This window comes from Phaseolus vulgaris, chromosome 3, assembly GCF_000499845.2.
Source record: "Phaseolus vulgaris cultivar G19833 chromosome 3, P. vulgaris v2.0, whole genome shotgun sequence".
Taxonomy (NCBI): domain Eukaryota; kingdom Viridiplantae; phylum Streptophyta; class Magnoliopsida; order Fabales; family Fabaceae; genus Phaseolus; species Phaseolus vulgaris.
The window spans coordinates 43225538-43244072 of NC_023757.2; the positions used below are offsets into that span (position 1 = coordinate 43225538).

The 18535-nt window shown below is 30.7% G+C and overlaps 3 protein-coding genes across 4 annotated transcripts; 1 reads left to right on the forward strand and 2 right to left on the reverse strand.

Moving 5' to 3' along the window:
* Positions 1-984: 984 nt before the first annotated feature.
* LOC137807930 (proline transporter 2-like) lies at positions 985-5135 on the reverse strand. 2 transcript variants are annotated; one of them, XM_068608790.1, is made up of 9 exons: positions 4863-5135; positions 4472-4696; positions 4302-4396; positions 3901-4087; positions 3673-3797; positions 2796-3011; positions 2450-2680; positions 2179-2347; positions 985-1239 (listed from the first exon to the last, which is right to left on the reverse strand). In XM_068608790.1, exons 1-8 carry the CDS (start codon positions 4963-4965, stop codon positions 2198-2200), a joined length of 1332 nt encoding a protein of 443 aa, XP_068464891.1. In that variant the 5' UTR covers positions 4966-5135; the 3' UTR covers positions 985-1239; positions 2179-2197. The 2 variants fall into 2 exon arrangements, with proteins under 2 accessions (XP_068464891.1, XP_068464890.1); XM_068608789.1 differs by lacking the exon at positions 985-1239 and having other exon boundaries at positions 2055-2347.
* A 5928-nt stretch (positions 5136-11063) lies between these two features.
* LOC137807931 (28 kDa ribonucleoprotein, chloroplastic-like) lies at positions 11064-13689 on the forward strand. Its single transcript, XM_068608791.1, has 4 exons — positions 11064-11629; positions 11715-11816; positions 13031-13321; positions 13435-13689. The coding sequence occupies exons 1-4, from the start codon at positions 11171-11173 to the stop codon at positions 13498-13500; spliced, it is 918 nt and encodes a 305-aa protein (XP_068464892.1). The 5' UTR covers positions 11064-11170; the 3' UTR covers positions 13501-13689.
* A 2170-nt stretch (positions 13690-15859) lies between these two features.
* LOC137807932 (protein-L-isoaspartate O-methyltransferase 1-like) lies at positions 15860-18512 on the reverse strand. Its single transcript, XM_068608792.1, has 4 exons — positions 18302-18512; positions 17405-17675; positions 16773-16937; positions 15860-16271 (listed from the first exon to the last, which is right to left on the reverse strand). Exons 1-4 carry the CDS (start codon positions 18305-18307, stop codon positions 16024-16026), a joined length of 690 nt encoding a protein of 229 aa, XP_068464893.1. The 5' UTR covers positions 18308-18512; the 3' UTR covers positions 15860-16023.
* Between the last annotated feature and the right edge of the window lie 23 nt (positions 18513-18535).

Sequence of the window (18535 nt, forward strand, 5' to 3'; positions counted from 1 at the left end):
AATTAAATTTTTAATAATTTTTAAATAGAAGGATAAATTTGTAAATTTACATGTTTATGAATTAAAAAATATATAATTTCAATCATACCCATCACATCACTCACAAAATTTCATAAACTTTATCTACACTCACAAAGTTTCATAAACTTTATCTACTACATTTTTCACTTTATTTACCTTAATCCAAGTACACTTTCTTTACATTTTTCCTTCAAATCATCTCAAATTCACTTTCTCATTTCCACTCCCTAATCCAAACAAAACATAAATGAAAAGAGAGTGTGGATAAAAAATTACTTCCAAAATCCTTTTTCTGAAAATATTATAGATTTAGATTTTTGTAACACATTTTTAAATTCTATAAATTTTTATCAAGAATGCTTTTTTAGATTTTGTGTTATGAAATTTTTTCTTCTAAAATGTATTTTTTTTTTTAATTTTTAAATTATATTTCAATTTACACCCAATCTATCATTGAAAATAATGAAAACAACTTTAAATGGAAAGAGGGTGTAGATAAAAAATTACTTCTAAAATTCTTTTTTTGAAAATATTATGGATTTAGATTTTTGGAACACATTTTTAAATTCTAAAAATTCTTATCCAGAATGCATTTTTAGATTTTGTGTTCTGTTTTTTTTTTCTTCTAAAATGCATTTTTTAAATTATATTTATTAAATTTTGCATTTTCAAATCTAAAATAAAGAATAATTTTGAAAACTTTAAAAGATATTAGGTGCAGATTAAAATTTACATGGTGCAGGAAGAAGTTGCACAGTTACTATTAATCGAACATTGTTAGGAATCACAATTATTATTAGCTGTACTCTTCAAAATCAAACTCAACTGCCTCCTTTGACTAGAGTCATTGCCTTTAAAAATCCGGATAAAAACTAGACATAACTAAATAAATAAATCTTAATTTCTTTTTCATCAGTCTCTCGTTTTCTCCTATAAAACATATAACACAGACTAACAATCAAATTTAAAAGTAATAGGAGTAGTATTTTTGAATCATACTTTGTCACAAACAAAAATCAAAAGTAAAAGCAAAAAAAGTTAAATACAGGATCCCAAATGTCAAAAACATGAATAGTTAATAATAATATTACAAACAAAGGTGTAATAATAGATCAAAATTAGATAAAAATGCCTCAGGGTCTCACCGTCTCACAATCACTTACAGCATTAGCAACACCACATCTCTCTGCTAACCAAAAAAAAAAAAACACCACACCTCTGCCCCAAAGAAAGAAAAATATAAATCAATAAATATGAAGAAATAAAGTTGTACCTATGTTTTCTATGAACTATTATAAGAATAAAACATCAAACAAGTTGTGTACTAAAGAAAAATATATCAATCGATGATGATTTACTAAAATATACCATATAGTAAGGAACAACAGTGCATGACTTATATGTTGTTGTTAGTTTGCAAATTTTGTTGAGAAATCCAAACAGTCCTATTTTTCAACAATTGTATTATGGGCTTTTTGAGCTACCTTAACTAACTGATGGACCTAAAAAATTCTAAATCATATGAATTAGCATTATGTCGTAATGATCAACCTTTAGAAAGATGATTATTTTTTATTCCTTGTCTCTTAGGACTTTAAACCTTTCACCTTTAATTTTCATGATCTTCTTTTTTCACAATAAGTTTCACTAATTCCCACCAATTTCCTTACCCAAATTTCCATATATTACTACTGTCACCATTCACCAATTTCTAAATTCTACAATCTAAAATATTATTTTTTTAAACAAAAATACATTAGAAATTATAAGATTTAAAAGTATCTTTTAAATTTTATAATTCGAAAATATTTTTAGATTTTATAATTCGAAATATAATAAATATATAATTCTGAAAGGATCCGGTGAGAATACGTTTCGAATTTTATAATTTAAATTTTTTTCGGATCATCCATTTCGAAATTTAAAAAAAATCACAAAAAGCTACCGAGATGCAACGGTGCTTGAATCATTGAGTATATATATAACACTTCCTACAAGTGACAAAACTGGGGCTTGGTCGGAAAATAATATAATTATTTAATTCATATATATATATATATATATATATATTTTATTTTATTTTTTAACTATCGAAGCTGACTGATTATTTATATATATTTTTTTGCAGACTTAATTTAAACTGAAATGAAGGCATACGTCAGACAGAGAGCAGCCATCATGCATCTGCAAAGAAATGGTACTTTTGGATGTTGTCAACTATCAACCGAACTGCTGAAATGGTGGTTGCTATTGTGAGCACAAAAGAAAAAATAATGTTGAACCAGTGCCACGCCTTCTTCTCTATGCTAGCTGTTCGTCCCTTCACCTAAAATTGAAGCAAAATTAAGCCCCATATAATGTCCAAGTTTCACTAATTCGTTAGCTAAAGCTTTGTTTTGTGCGTTGTACGTGTAAACTATAAAATAACCTTGATGAAGAGCATGCTGGGGAACATGAAGGTGAGAGGAACGAGTGAAAATGAGCCCAGAAAGTTTACAAAGTCACCCATAAAAGGAAATGCTGCAGCAACGAAGGTGTTCCCAGTAAAGAAAGACGCACGCAGGAGAAATAACCGCTTTAAGTTCTCCCCTGAATGCATGGCCTTGTCGATTTCTAGGAACTTTGTGTCCAACGCCTCCAAAATTGGTACCACAAACATCTGCATTTTTTTAAAACATCAAAGGAAGACACACTTCAATTTCTCACGTATTTTATTTTTCTTAACGTACTCAAACTCAGAAAAAACCACCTATGGTAAAATATATGTTACGCACATGTTGGGAGACTATGGACTGCAGAAAGACGATGGCATTGATGAGAACATTAATCCATTTGGGACCACTAAGGTTTTCAGGAAGGTATGCCGACACCGCTGATCCATAAGCCCAGTATCCCATTACGATAACACCATAATAGAACAGAACTCCCACTGTATATTGTAAACACAGGGCCTTCTTCATGTTCTTCACCGCTGGCTTACGAAGAGTCGACTGCATACACATTGTTGCAAAAAAAAATATTCTAATCAAACTATTCATTTATAACATGTACACATACATATACCAAACCCTATTTTTCTATTACTTGCACATTAGACAATAAAGACAAAAGTATTTATGGTACTTTAAATAGTATTACTTTTAAATAATCACTCATATTTTAGATGATATATCAAAAGTTTTGTTGCTTTTTAAACAATGATTGAATGAATGTATGAAATTGTTTTATTATTAAATCTAATATGACGAAATCTAAATCTTATTAGCTTATTAGTCAAAACTAGTACTATAATATATGTGTGTGCCAGAGAGAGATATAGGTGATATAAGTTTGCCCGTAAGACTCGCCGTAAAACATTCTAAATAAGTTTAGTTTTACTAAATTCATATCAGTTCCACGTTCTCCGCGGATTTAGCGGGTTGGCGTGCATTTAACAAAAATAGTATCATTAAAAATATAAATGATTATTAATTAGATATTTACATATCTTCTAATCTAGTAACTTAGTAAAAGAGTAAAGGAATAAAGTGCAGAACTACTTAGAGCAAAGAAAACTTAATATAATTCTCAAATACATCTTAAAAAATAGGGAATAATATTTTTGGGTTGAAATGGTAATAAATGATTAGGTTGAATTTCTAGAAATATGACCTGTATCTCTGGGAGCAAGCCACTGGTGTTGGAGACAATGATAGCAGAAATGGCACCAAAGGAATTAAACACCTTGCTCACTTCACTGCCACTGATATCGAAATCCCTGTTGGAATTTGATTTCCCTACCAACCAAAAACATTGGTGGGGCGAGAACAATTTAACATTATGGTTTTTGAGGAGAACAATACATTTTAAATGCGAAACTCTGGTGCTTAGTTACCATACCATCTTTGACTAAAACAAAGAGAAGAAATATTATATATGTGAAGGTGAGCATGGCAGAAACTCCCAACCAATTTTTCATGGCCGATATTGTTGGGATGGAGAAGGAATAAAAGAAGTAAGCTACTCCTGTTATCACTATGTAGTACTGGAGCCTCAAGGGAGAATCGCTAAATTCCGAGTTTATTTCCTGAACAGAAGAATCAACAATGTCCTTTTTAAAAAAAAATTAATATTTTCAACTACTTTCTGAAAAATATTTGACAATGACTAAAAATATCTAGTAGAAGGACAGCTTTTAATAGAAACCGAATAAAATAACAAAACTTAAAACTAAAAAAGACATTGTTTGTACATTTTTTGTCTGTCATAAATAAACGTGTTCATAATATATATAAGTTTACCTTAAGTGCCTTGCCTCCAAGGAGGATGAAACCCATATTTCCAAGAAGAAGGGTCAAAAACTGGAAAACCCAGGTGATGTGGTACATACTATTGCCTTCACAAAGTAAGAATATATAGATGAGTTAAAATGTGTAATATTATATGATGCAAAGAAATATGAAAATTTTACCATAAACATATCCCATAAGGTCTCTGTATCTAATGAATCTGCGATTATCAACGAAATGAAATGCTGCCAAGAGCCAGTTTGCATAGGCAGTGTAGAGACCCACAACAAGAAGGCATATGATACCCCAAGTCCAACCCAGTGGCCACATGATCAGATTGGAAAAACTCAATATCCACCCACAGTTGAAGCTTGTCACCAGCATCGACCCCACTTGTTTCCACGAATCTGCATCTCGTAACCAATTTCATCGTGAAAAAAAAAAAGAAAACACAAATCTCAATTCCAGAGGGTACAAGAAGAGTGAATGAATGATGCACATGTAGGCACTAGATATAGTTTCAGAAACTTAAACACCCCAGAAAGTCAATTCACTAGTTATACAGTGAATTACCGCGGTCAATAGTATGAGCAGTAGCGAGGCCAGAATCATCGTTTTGGCTACCCTTTTCTTCACCTTCTTCAATCTTCTGGGTCGCTCTTCCTTCTACATCCATGGCGAATTCTAGATCTCTGTAAAGAAACCAAGATTTTGCTCCTTAAAAGATTACAACTTGGTAATAAAGTTTATAGAAGAGGAATGAAATCATTTTATAAATATGATCATTCTATTATACTATTAGCAAGAATATTTTTATGAATGGTAAGGGAGACTCCGTTCGTAAACAAGGAAGCCCTTTTTTTAATCATTGATACAACAAATACTAGTGGAGTATCTTTTAGTTTTATTAATAATTATTTTTTTCACATAAACGCTAGATTAATTATATTTAATATCTTTATAATCATATTTTTTTCGTCCATTATCGACTTAGAGTCAACATATTGGTTATAAGATATACATGAATTCTTGATGTTGTTTCTAGTAATAAAAGTGATATATATGACTAAATGAATTTGTGGAATGAATATGATGAAGATGATAATAGTGTGAGGTGACTTCAGCTTTGACTATCTACAGCTAAATGGATGAGAGTTGTTTTATGGAGACTAAATTATAGAACTAAATAGCTATGACCAAGCCAGTGTTGAGAATCTAGAAGATGGCGTAGAAACAGTTTGAAAGATTACGCAATGGCACAATTGTTGATAAAAATAAACTAAAACGCGATGACACAATTATTGCATATACACATGTCAATTATATTCTAATTAACTAGTTCCTTTGGATAGACGTTACCTAAACAAATGTGAATTATTATTTAAAACTTCTAATCTAGTCAGAATATTTTATTTTATACTATAGACCCACTCAACCTCCTTCTATAGATTCACTTACTAAACATATTTTCCGGAAAACCAGATTTTTCGTCACTCTGACATTTTTTTCTTTATTCTCTTTTTTTTCCTGTGACCATTTTTTGTTTTGTTTTTTCCGTAAAGTTTGATTTTATTTATCATAAAATTTTAAAATTTAATTTTGATATCCACAAAAGTTTGATTTTAGTCCTAACAATTTCAGAAATTCTACATTAATACATTTTATAATAAATAAATAAATAAATGAAAATATAATCTTATAAATTAATTTTGTAAGATTGAATTAAGCTAGTTAAATTTGTATTATAGTATAATTTTTTTTAAACTGTCATGATGAGAATTTACTGGAAACACTCCCTATCAAATCATTATTAAACTATCAAACAAATATATAGTATCACATAATACAAGTTAGAGGAGTTCGACATATTGATTTTAAATAAAAATATTTGATAATATATAAATAAGTACCAATCTTATTAATTAATTTTAATTTTGTAAGATTGAGTTAAAGACAAAGTGATTTTATTTTTAATAAAATGTAATATTTTATTTAAAACATATTTTTTACATAGCTTTTGTTTTATTTCCAATAAATACAACTAATAGTGATTTTAGCCAAACACAAAGTGATTTTATTCTTTTAAGAGTTGACCAAGTTGAGTGGGCATCTGATTCCCAATTTTTGTTTTATAATTTATGATTTAAATAATACTGTGTTATAGAAAAAGTGTTAATCTTTTTTCTTTAATATATCATTTGTGATGTTGTTGTTGTAATTATATCCAATGGAATTAATCTCTTCTTGTCAATTTTTTTAATATCGATATTAAAATTAATATAAGGATAAAATACTAAGAAAAAGGTACAAGTAAACAAATACGACTTATTTTTTATTTTGTGAATATTTTTTGTAATTAAACTTTCTCATTCCATGTTTAAAACAATAATTTTAAGTAATAAAATTGAGTTTTTAAGAGCTAATCATGAAGGGACATAGTAGATCACATGTATTCTAATTCAAACAAGATAGGAAAGTAAAAGAAAATTAAAATTGATCAATAAAATTGTTTATTAAATTGGTCATTAAAATTGATACTAAAGTGATTGGTTATTAGAATCTATAACCGAGTCAATCACTATATATTAATAGAAAAATGATATATGTGTTTTCAAAATATTCATCAACACTCCATATATACCTAAAATGAAATAAAAAAAAATTATAGACTTATAGAATATATGATTTGATAAGAAGAAAAAAATATGTGTTTAATAAATATATATCAAATAGACCATATCAATAACTAAGACTATCATGTTTTTTTGTCTAATTTTTTATATATATTTTTTAATTTTATGTTATTTTTTCATGGTACGTGTTTAACAAGAGCTTTATAAAAAAGTTATTATTATAATGATGAATACAAATTTATTATTAAATCAATTGATTAATGACTGAATTTACTTCTTTAAACACAGATTCAATTACCATTTTTTTAGTGTATTAGTAATTTATTTTAAAATTAAGTTCATTCTAGAAACTAGTTTCAAATGAATTAGTCAAGGAATGTAAATAAATGTGGTAAATAGTTGAAATTTCTTCAATATATATTTTGTAAATTTTTAATCTTAGCATGACCATAAAGGTAAGATGTCTCGATAAACACCTCTTGAAAAACACACTTTTTTTTATGTAAATCAAACCTCCTTTAAAACCGTCATTATTCTTAGCTAGCTTGTTATGACGTAATCTTGGCACATTTTTATAGGAAAACCTTTGCACACTTAAACGACCAGGTACAATTAACAAATCAATATTATGACTAAACTTAATTACTCCACTAAAATATAAATATCCTTATTATGCATGCATTCCTTAATTCTTTTATATCTGTCCATACATATAACATAAACATGCAGTCGTATAATAATTCTTTTTGACCATTCATATTTTTAATATTTTTTTTTCCATAAGAGTGATGTTATTGTGGACCTGAAGACAAGTATAGGAAAGGGAGAGAAAAAAAAGTTGACATTCTACTATATTTCAGTTATTATTTTTCTAGTTTGTTCCAAAGAGACAATAATAATACGATGTTTCTTAAAAAGAAATAGTGGCCTTTTTTTTATTTCTTATCATTTATCATTGTTAATTTATAACTTACTTTTACTTTCTACAAATAAATATTCCTTAATTTTTATAGTGAAAAGTAATATAAATTGTCCATTTGCCTATTACCATATTACTTATAGCTCTAAGTATTTTAAAGATGGATACATAACGAATATACAATTCGAACATAAAGAAAAAAAATAATACTCTTAATTGAAACAAGAAAATTCTGTATTTCTTTAGTATTAAAATGTTACAAACTTTTTTTAAAAATAATGAATGTTGAATTCATCTTTCATATTTAAAAATTGAGAAAGAGATAGCCTACATAGTTTTTCCTTAAAATTCATAAAGTATTGGTATAATGTGAAATCAACAAATTTAGTTTGCAAATTACTCAATATTCTTTTTAGAAAATAACACTAATATCTTGAGATCTTGAGATGAATGTAGTTTGTTTTGTGAGTTGAGTTTTGATTTTTAAAAAATTGTCCAATTTGTCAAAGATAACAATGAGAAGATTCTTAATGTTCGAACCAGTAAAAACGTTGAGAGCTCTAAATACATAAATGAATTTTAGAATTAAGTCAGTTTTTCTTATGAAATTGATACGTATTTATAGACTTTTTTTGAATTTGTACTAAGATGCTCAAAAGATATGTAAGGATACATTTGATTATGAAATATATATGTCATTCAATCAATTATTATTATATAAATATCCTAGTTATATGGTTGTATATGATTTGTTGGATTATGTTCAATTTTACTAGATTATACTTGATTTAATTAAATTTTATATTATTGTGTTTATTTCCACATATCTCGAAAACAGGTAGGTATATAAGCCCTCAAACTTGAAATTGTAAAGATTTGATTGGATTAGATTCAAAACCATACTTTTTTTTGTCTCTGAATCAGAGTCACTAACAACCTCATAATTAGTATGTCCTTGCCATAACCAATAGGCAGTGACTTCTACAAACTATTTACAACATACTCATAAGAACTAAAGTATTTGTCATCGATGTGTTCCCCTATCACCATCCACTCCTTCATCAATTGAGTCCTACAATATGTACTTTCAATATATTCTAGAACATGTGCTTAATTAGGCTATGCAAATTTTCTTCTTGTTGGTCATATCTATCATTCTCCTTAGTATGTTTTACTACATGTTTTTCAATAGGTTATTTTACATTAATTTCTTCTTGTTGACTAGTTATTTTGGAGCAGGTTTTGCACCATGTTCTTTCTACCATCTACTTTCAATATAGTTGGTAAATGAGGCTCAACATCAACAAGTCCATCATAAAATATTGACATTGAATCGTGTTTATGATTAAAATAATTATTGATATCTCTTCTTGGATTGGCTAGATATTATTCAAGAAGACAATAATATCAATATTATCCACAGTACAGTACAACTCATCATTTACATTCTTTGTTGTACACGCATCCACCCTCATTGTAATTTTTACAACAACCAATCAAGTCCTTTAGTAATTAGTAATAAAGTATTGACGTAATCCTCACCTAAATTTTTCAACACACAAAACTACCCTAATTGTAGTGTCAATATTATTCTGGACGAACCTTATGGTTCAAAAAAAATAAAATCATTATGTATACAACACAAATTAGACTACCCCTTTATTAACCTAAATACATTCTTCTAATCAGACTCACAAACCATACATTATATAAATGAATAAGATCAAAATAAAGGAACAATTTATAAATAATGTTACTTAACAACAATTATCAATAACAACATACAACAAACCAAATATACTAAATAAATATATGCACAAAACAAAGATAAGTACAAGTTTCACCAACTTACAAATGGGTGAATTTCATTAATGTTATGTTTGGATTAAGAAGGGGATGTGCGAGGATTTGATGTATGAGGATTTAAGAGGAAAGTGTGAAGAAAGTGATGTTGTTTGGATTGTACTATGTTAAGGTGAATTGGTGAGGAAAATTAGTAAGTTTATGAGTAATGTGATGGTTGTGAGAATTTTTTTAATTTTTTAATAATGTGTAAAATATAAGTTTACAAATTTACCCTTGTATATAAAAAATATTTGAATAATGAAATGGGGTATTTTTTTGTGTAGATTTGAGTTAATTAAAATTTTGTAAATAAATTTTTTTTTTGAAAAAATACATTATTCATATATAAAAAATTATAAAATATTTATAATTATAAAATTTTTAATCAAGAAATAATTAAATAATATTATTTTTATATTTATTTTTTAAATTAATATTATTATTATATAACTTTATTTTTATTATAAATAATTATATTTATTCTTCATATTATAAATATAATTTTATTATTGTTATTTATACTAATCACACCAGCAGCAACTAATCACACCAGCATCAGCTACTAATCACATCTCCATTAACAACTAACCACACTACAAACTCCTACAAAAACAACTAACCTCACCCCATAGCTAAGCCATAATTGATTATCACTTCAAAAAAAAGGGCCATAACCAATCTTGGAACTAAATAAAAGGAATGCGTAAAATAACTAGTCATAATCGACTTTGGAGTTTTGGAACATCATTTATCAACTAAAAAATCAAACATAATCAATTATGGTGTTTTTGAAGAAACGACTATTCATACTCGTTCTTGGATTTTCATGACTTCTTACATTTTTGTAACACTCTTAAATGATGGTAAAATCAAGCTACTAAGGTGACTTTCTACTTGTTTCTTCACACATATGTGAAAAAGTCTTTAGTCAATGTCTCCTCCTTTCTTTACTCCCATTTTTATGCTAATAACAATATCTAAATAAGTGTGAGAGACTCTTTCTATTCGCGTAAACAAAGAGAGTGTAACAGTATGGAGACAATTTCAACCTCCCATTCTTTACTTCTAGTAAACAAATATCTTCAATAAAATTTGTTCTTCTATAATGATTCTCTCCATCACAATAAGTTTTTCTCTTTATTTCAAATTGTTCAATCAATTTATGTTATAAAATAACTAAAAAACAAATGAATAAATCAACATTGTCTCCTTAATTAAAAGACTAATGTGTACTTATAACATTCAAGATCTATTTGCATGAAATTCAGCAACTTATTAACCAGGAAAATAATATTTAAAGGAACAATTTTGATATTTACTTAAGAAAATATTCCAAAAAATCTGGGTTATTTTTGGTTCTACTGCCTACGTGCCACCAAAACCCTTCACTTCTTATGTTCAATTATACCCCTTATCCTTTCTTTTCCTCAATCTCTCTCTCTGTGTTGCACCTGTGTCCTTCTCTGATGTCATAAACTCTATCCATGTCTATGCCTTTTTCTCTCACAACCACGCCTTCCTTCAACACTCTCACAATGGCGGAATCCTGCATTCTCTCTCTCCCTTCTCTCTTCCGCGCCAATACCAAAACCCTTTCTCTCTCAATTCCCTCTAAGCGCCTCAACCTCCAGCTTCCATCTTCCAATTCTTCCCTCTTTCCCCTCACCACCAACACCACCCGCTTCCCCTCTCTCCTCACATTCGTCGCCCAGACATCGGATTGGGCCAAAGAAGAGGGAGAAAACGCCGTATGGGAGAACGAAGACGACAAAGCGTGGGGAACTGAAGAAGGAGGCGATGACGGCGTGGAAGAAATTACGGGAGGGGGTTTTGCTCAACCACCTGAGGAAGTTAAGATCTTTGTTGGGAACTTGCCTTATGATGTTGATAGCGAGCAATTGGCTTCGCTTTTTAAGCCGGCTGGCACCGTTGAGGTTGCTGAGGTGAGTGATTCTTTGTTTATGTTGGTGTTTTGTTTGATTTGAGGTTTCAAACGTTTGATTTCAATGTGGGTGGCGGTGGTTTCAGGTCATTTATAATAGGGTTACTGACCGGAGTCGTGGCTTTGGATTTGTCACCATGAGTACGCTTGAAGAGGTTGAGAAGGCTGTCGAGAAGTTCAGTGGTTATGTAAGTTGTTGTGTTGGTTTATATTTTGTTTTTGAGTTATATGGGTTGTGATTATGGTCCAATGTTCAAGTGGAAAACTGTGTTAGGATTTGGATGTCGTGTGAATAATTATAGAATGAAACAAAGTAATTATTCTGTAGTTTGGATAATTTTGTGATGGAACAGTAAAAAGATTGCGCATCAGCGTGGTGTGGTATATTCTCAGATTGTCACGCCCAATTATGTAATCAGAAGTCCATGTCCATGAAATAACATCATTTGAGAGATGTTAGTCTCGATGCTTTGAAGAATTAGTTTCTGACTCTTGGCCAGAAAATAATCTAGGTTCACAAAAAATAAATTGAAGGGGAAGAAAGAGTGGTATTGGATAGAATGGGATGTGTCATCGTGTTATACTTCGTTCCATCTAATTTTAAACAATCCAAACAATGGAGCCCAGGAGGCTAGAATCAAGTCACTCCATTCAAATGTGACATGTTGATACAATTCTAATTCTCAATGTTAAGATCCCAGTGTAAAAGTGTAAATAAATGTGTCCAGGGTTGGCAAATTATGGATCCTGAATTGTATGCTAGTTGTACATTAATATCTCCCTCCTTCTCCCTTTATTTTCCCCAACTGAAATGAAATTTGGGTTGAATGTGAGAAACTATGATGATAGACTTGTGTAGACAAGAAGGGGAAAGTATTATTAATATTGTTGCTTCTCTTTGATAATCTTCACAGTAGTTAACCTAAGACACTATGAGGTTTGGTCTTGTTCTAATGATGCTTTGCTCTCATTATAATAAATGTGTTCGAGATTTAAATTGTAAGGAATTGGTACAAATGTTTGGACCTGAACTTGTAATCGAAAGATTTTACTTCGTCATCTGAATATCTTCTTACCTAAGTGTCTACGTATATCGTAAAATTGGGATCTCCATGCAATTATATTGGAAATACTATTGTCTGTAGTCATAGACTGTTACTTTTACTGAATGAAATAAAACGGAATTTTATACTTTAATTTTGTTCTCATTAGATTTTGTATGAGTATTCACACTTTTCTGCACATACAAAGGTGTTTCGACTTAGCAGTTTTCCCAAGTTGAAATGTCTTTTGGGTGACATGTCCTTTTCTGGAACAAGAATGCCTATTGATTCTCTTCTCTAATTATTTTTATTGTGGTTTCTTGAGTTGTTTTGAATCTTATCCATCTTTTATGTGACAGGAACTAAATGGAAGAGTGTTGACTGTTAATAAGGCCGCTCCAAAAGGGGCACAGCCTGACCGCTCATCCCGCCCACCACCTCGAACCTTTAAATCTACTACAATCTACGTTGGGAACTTGCCATGGGATGCTGACAAAGCTCGGCTGGAGCAAATTTTTAGTGAACATGGTAAGGTTGAGGAGGCTCGGGTGGTCTATGACAGAGACAGTGGTCGATCACGTGGTTTTGGCTTTGTCACAATGTTCAGTGAGGCTGATGTGAATGATGCAATTGCTGCTCTTGATGGTCAGGTAACACACAAGTACTTTATTACTTGATCATTGGTTGTAACATTAGAAGGACTACTTCTGTGTTTCATTCTTAGGAGTAAAATTCTGATATGGTGGTTCTGATATTATTGCAGGAGTTGGATGGGAGAACAATCAGAGTGAATATTGCAGAGGAAAAGCCTAGACGCAGCTCCTTTTGAGTGGTAACTTGAGAGTAATCTTCCATGTCCACGGATTGAGTTCCCTTTCAATGGTTTAGTATACAGTGTCAATTTTTACCTTCTTTGGCAGCTGGTTTCAGATTGAATTTGCATCTTAATGTTATTAATTCCTTGTCCAGATGAAAATGATTAAAAGTTACAATTCCAACTCTAGGGATTTTGGAAAAACTCTTCATTTTTTTTTCTCAACCATTTTGTTTGCAATCGATGCTCGAAAATACAAATAGTTTTCTTTTATCAGAAAAAAAATATAGTTAATGTCCCTTAGTTTAAATCTTCTGGTAAATAGAATTGACGCGAGGATATTTAAGACTGACTTCATGCTATATAGATGCCAAAGCTGTGATCTTTTGTCATGTCATCTGTTAGATTTCTTATTCGAATGGTTACACTTTTTAGTGTAAAAGAAATTACAAGCACAGATAAATCGGCTTCTCATTTCCTTTGCAGAGGGAATTCTCATATTTGAAGGACCAGATTCTTCTCCTGCTTTTGCAGCTTAATAACTAACCAATGGTACAAATTTAGCTGAATGTTGACTGTACTCAATGAAATTGGGGCAAATTCTTCTTGCACCATACCAATTTGAACCCGCACCCTCTCACCTTTCAAAATTTCCAAAATTGGATATAAAAATCTGGAATTTAAAATATCATTCTGCAAAAAATAGATCTGAAATATAAAAAATACATTTTGGAAAAGAAAATCTAGAACACAAACAATCTGGAAATATATTTAGGAAAAGAATTTCTGAAATTCAGAAATGTCTTCTGAAAATTTAAATCCTGAAACGTCATCTGAAAATCTAAATCTAAATCCAGAAATGTCTTCTAGAAAAGGGTTACCAAAAGTATAGTTTTTATCTGCATCCAAGGAAGAATTTGGCTAAAATTGTTTGGAGAGAATCTGATCAAATACGTGCTTAAATCTATTTGTCAATAATCCTAAGGTTAGTCTAATCTGTAAGTACCACTGCTCTAGAAAGGAATAAAAATTATTTAGAGTTAATCGACACCTACAATTAGTTTTCATGAAAGGGAATCGATAGTACAAAATTTGGCTGAAAAATTCTAGATACGTGTGATTTTTCTCGAAAGTCAAGTCACGTAACAATGATTTAATCTTTAAACTTAAAAGATAAGTATGGTTGACCGATAGGGCCTTAGGAGTTTGACAACATTGCCATGTCTGTGCATGCTTTTTTTTTTTAAAAAAAAAGAAACGTAAAAATAAAAGATTTTATAAAATCAGAGCCTACGGCCTTAGTAAAAAAAAGAAAAGAAATAGAAAGACAAGTGGCTGATAAAAATACAAAATTATTTTCACCTTTTTTACTGTGAAAACACATGCCAACCTTGCTTTTATATATGGGTAAACAGTATTCATTCAACTACAAGCACAGTGTAAAAAATCAAAACATGTCAACTAATTTGCTTCACTTTAAAATTAAAAAAGAAAACTCCAAACTATAGTCCTTTAAATTTGTTTCTCTAGTCAATAAGCTCACAAATATCAGTTCTACTATATCATTTTCAAACCTTGAATTAAATTAGTTTTAAGTTTGAATAGTTTGAACAAACTTATTTACTAATATTTCTAGACAAGAAAAACACGAAGAAGAAAAATGAATTTTTTTTTTATAAATTAAAATTAATATTTACTAAATGTTTCTTTTTAATTTGTGGATAATAGAAAGAAGCACTTTTTTTCTTTCTTTTCTTGAAGTATTTATGAAGAAAATTGTTAAAATAGATTCTTGATCAATTTAGGTTCAAATTATAATGACTAGAATTAATGATCAAATTAGTTAACACTCACATCAACGACTAAAGTGATTAATAATTGCTATCTTCAATAATTAAATTAACTAGTAAGATATGTATAATTTGTAACTAATTAATATATTACTTCATAATTAAAGTGTAGATTTTTTTACGCAAACTGAATACTATTATTGCGTAAAAAATAACACAAGGTGTGTCATTACAATACAGCCACACGACACGACATAAAAATTAAACACCCACACCCTACCAATTTTAACAATCACAAAAAGCTTCTTAATCTTTTCTACTAAGAAACATTTAACATCTACTCAATTGATGTTGCAGCAAAAGTAGCCATCAGAAATAGTGGTAATAAGTTTTAAGATTACAACAAACTTACCATGTACAACAGTTTGTGATTGGAAGACATTATAAAAACTTTGTATACTGTCAAATGTTTTTTACTCAAAAAGTGCAAAATACAAGACAATTGTTCAAGTTTTCGACTCAACCACTTACGTAGAAAATAATGTTTTATATAATATTAAATAAAGCCATAAAATAGATTCAGATTTCAGACAAAGAACGAGAATGTTTATGGTATTAGTATAACTACTTTTCTGAATGATCGACATGAATCATTTGTTTTAGGGCAAGAAAAGAACAGCAGCTTCAAATATACAAATTCTTACAGCACGTGGTACAGACAACCAAAGCCTTCCAGATTTTCATTTCACTAACCACGCAACTGAGCTTCTCTGCTAGTGAGAGGCACATACCGAACAGAAGTCTCAGTTCGAATACTGATAGAACCATCAGAGTTCTTATCCACGACCTTTAAATCTTGAAATATGTTTCCAACAGGAATGACCATTCTACCACCCGGCTTCAACTGCTCAATAAGTGGTTGGGGAATTTCTGGTGCCGCTGCTCCAACATGAATGGCATCATAAGGACCAAAATCAGGCCAACCTTGCCTACCATCTGTCAATCAACACAACAATCACTTACATATTTGAAATTATTGATCCGCCAACTTCACATACCAAATTATTTAACTTCTAAAAAAAAAACATCAATAACCATGCAGTTACCACCACAGAACAGAGGGGAAGAGTTAAAGAAAGTGACTATGGACATTCAAAATCCACAATATCTAGGAGTGTCATGACACAAGTGGTTATGAATAAACTCTACTTTCAGATGAAATTTACTCAATCACATTAAACAAATCCCAATCCTGACCATCAGATTACTTGAGTTGACTCAATCATTTCAAACAAATCCCAAATCCAGATCATCAGGTTATGAATTTCTGTTTAACTGAAGGACTCGTCAAAGTTATTCAATTCTTTACCTCACATTAAGCCTTCGACACCACCCGTATCTAACAAAAGGACTATACTAAACTCTCATAGTCAATAGTATTTTTGTTGTGGAAAAGAGTTTCAATGTTTGGTATCAATGGAGATATAGAAACCGTACCACCACCATGCACAGAAAGGGAACCATCTTTCAATGATTGAGATGCAGCACTTTTTTTAATATTCTCAATTGAAAAAGAAACCAATTCAGGAATATGTTCCACGCCAACAGCACGGCCTTGGGGTCCTACCATCAAGGCAAAGCATCCAGTGAGGTATCCCGTACCTGCAAAGGGGCCAAAGTATGAATAATTTGCATCAAATGCAGAGAATAAACAGAAAGAAAGCATTGGAAATTCGTTCCTGTTATATAGAACATCCTTTAATTCTGTATTGCACATAAGGAACGAACAACATTTCCACATTAAATTGGGATTACGCAAATCTGAGAGTATTGGTGTTATCAATAAAAACAGTCAAGGTTACATTATAAAGTCTCCACATCATCCTTCTATAACTTCACAGTAAGGGAAGGAAATAAAGCATCCACTATTTTCTGCACACCCTTGTTAGTACAGCCGCCACAAACATTTTATGTAGTCTATCCATGACTTGTAAACAACAAATCCAATACGCCAATAGTGGTGGAATAAATTGATTCCTAATAAGTAGGATTTTTTTTCATTTCTCTTTAATAAATTAGAAAAAATATAATTATAGATAGCTCGCAAGAAAATAGTTCATAGACTATACCAGAGCCAACGTCCAGAACACGCATCCCAGGTTGCAAATTCTTCTCCAGCAACTGAAGGCACGTTGCATGCATATGTGGCGCAGAGATAGTAGCATTGTAGCCTATCGGCATAGGACTGTCAACATAAGGTTGAAGTCCACCAGGTACAAACAAAGCTCTATCGATGGTTTCCATTACTTCACCTACCTTTCTGGAAGTAATAACTCCACAACGCTGCAAATTATCTACCATTCCTTTGTTCTCGTTGAGGGCACTCCCAGACCAGTATTGCTGTATTTTTTTTGCAAAATTATATTTACTTTAGATTACTTTTTGTTTTAAATATTACGGAAAATAAGAGGACAAAGTAAGAAAACACAAGCAAGCAGCGTCCCGTTATTCCTTTTATCTGAACTGCACCCATATGGTGAGCAAGCAGAGAGAATCGAAGGCTAAATTTATGGTATAAAACAGAAGGAATCCAGAATCATCAATTCTGAAGGTGGAGTGATTCGGCCTCTAAATGAGAGAAACGGTTCATACAAATAAAACGTAATTGGACATGCATAACATTGGTCAACACTAAAAGGAAGAACAATAGCCACTGTAAGTTATAGATATGGAAGACGATGTTCAAACTCCTAAAGTGAGAATTACCATAAAATTCCATTTATGAGCATGTTCAAAATTCAAACAGAATAAAATTCAAAGAGCCTCTCCTCTAGTAATGTAGTTGAACGGTGGAAACAAATTCATAATTTATGTATTTAGTTGCTAACTTTTAATCAAAGTTGAGAGCAATACAAGGATTCGACGTAAATGAGAGAAGAAAAGATAGGGAGGTGTTTTCGTCGGTGAAAAACTATGTTTGACGATCGATCGCAGTGATAAACGACGAAGAAAGAGAAAGGGGTTACCTCCATCGTATAGAAAATAGCGTTCCCCGGAGCAAAATTAGGGTTCGGGGATCAGTAAGGATTTACTTGTTACAGAGCGATACTGATGCTGTAAATGGAACAGGTTGAGATTATTGTTTAGTGTTTAAACAACGTTGGTGTTTTTCGGTGTCTTGTTCAGTTGTAGTGCTGCATTCCTTGTAGTTGGCATAATGGCATCTTTCTTTTGCCACTTTCCTTCACACGCTTCCCTCT

Bases quoted from the DNA above. Each gene is read 5' to 3' on its own strand.
- LOC137807931 (XM_068608791.1), top strand. From the start codon at position 11,171: ATGTCTATGCCTTTTTCTCTCACAACCACGCCTTCCTTCAACACTCTC. The intron at 11,817-13,030 runs GTAAGTTGTTGT...TTTATGTGACAG, and splicing joins TCGAGAAGTTCAGTGGTTAT to GAACTAAATGGAAGAGTGTT. The intron at 13,322-13,434 runs GTAACACACAAG...ATATTATTGCAG, and splicing joins TTGCTGCTCTTGATGGTCAG to GAGTTGGATGGGAGAACAAT.
- LOC137807932 (XM_068608792.1), bottom strand. The intron at 16,938-17,404 runs GTATAGTCTATG...GCCCCTTTGCAG, and splicing joins TGTTCTGGACGTTGGCTCTG to GTACGGGATACCTCACTGGA. The intron at 16,272-16,772 runs GTACGGTTTCTA...GTTGATTGACAG, and splicing joins CCTTTCTGTGCATGGTGGTG to ATGGTAGGCAAGGTTGGCCT.
- LOC137807930 (XM_068608790.1), bottom strand. From the start codon at position 4,965: ATGGATGTAGAAGGAAGAGCGACCCAGAAGATTGAAGAAGGTGAAGAA. The intron at 3,798-3,900 runs GTATGGTAACTA...TTTGGTTGGTAG, and splicing joins CTTTGTTTTAGTCAAAGATG to GGAAATCAAATTCCAACAGG. The intron at 2,681-2,795 runs GTGCGTAACATA...AAAAAAATGCAG, and splicing joins AGTCCATAGTCTCCCAACAT to ATGTTTGTGGTACCAATTTT.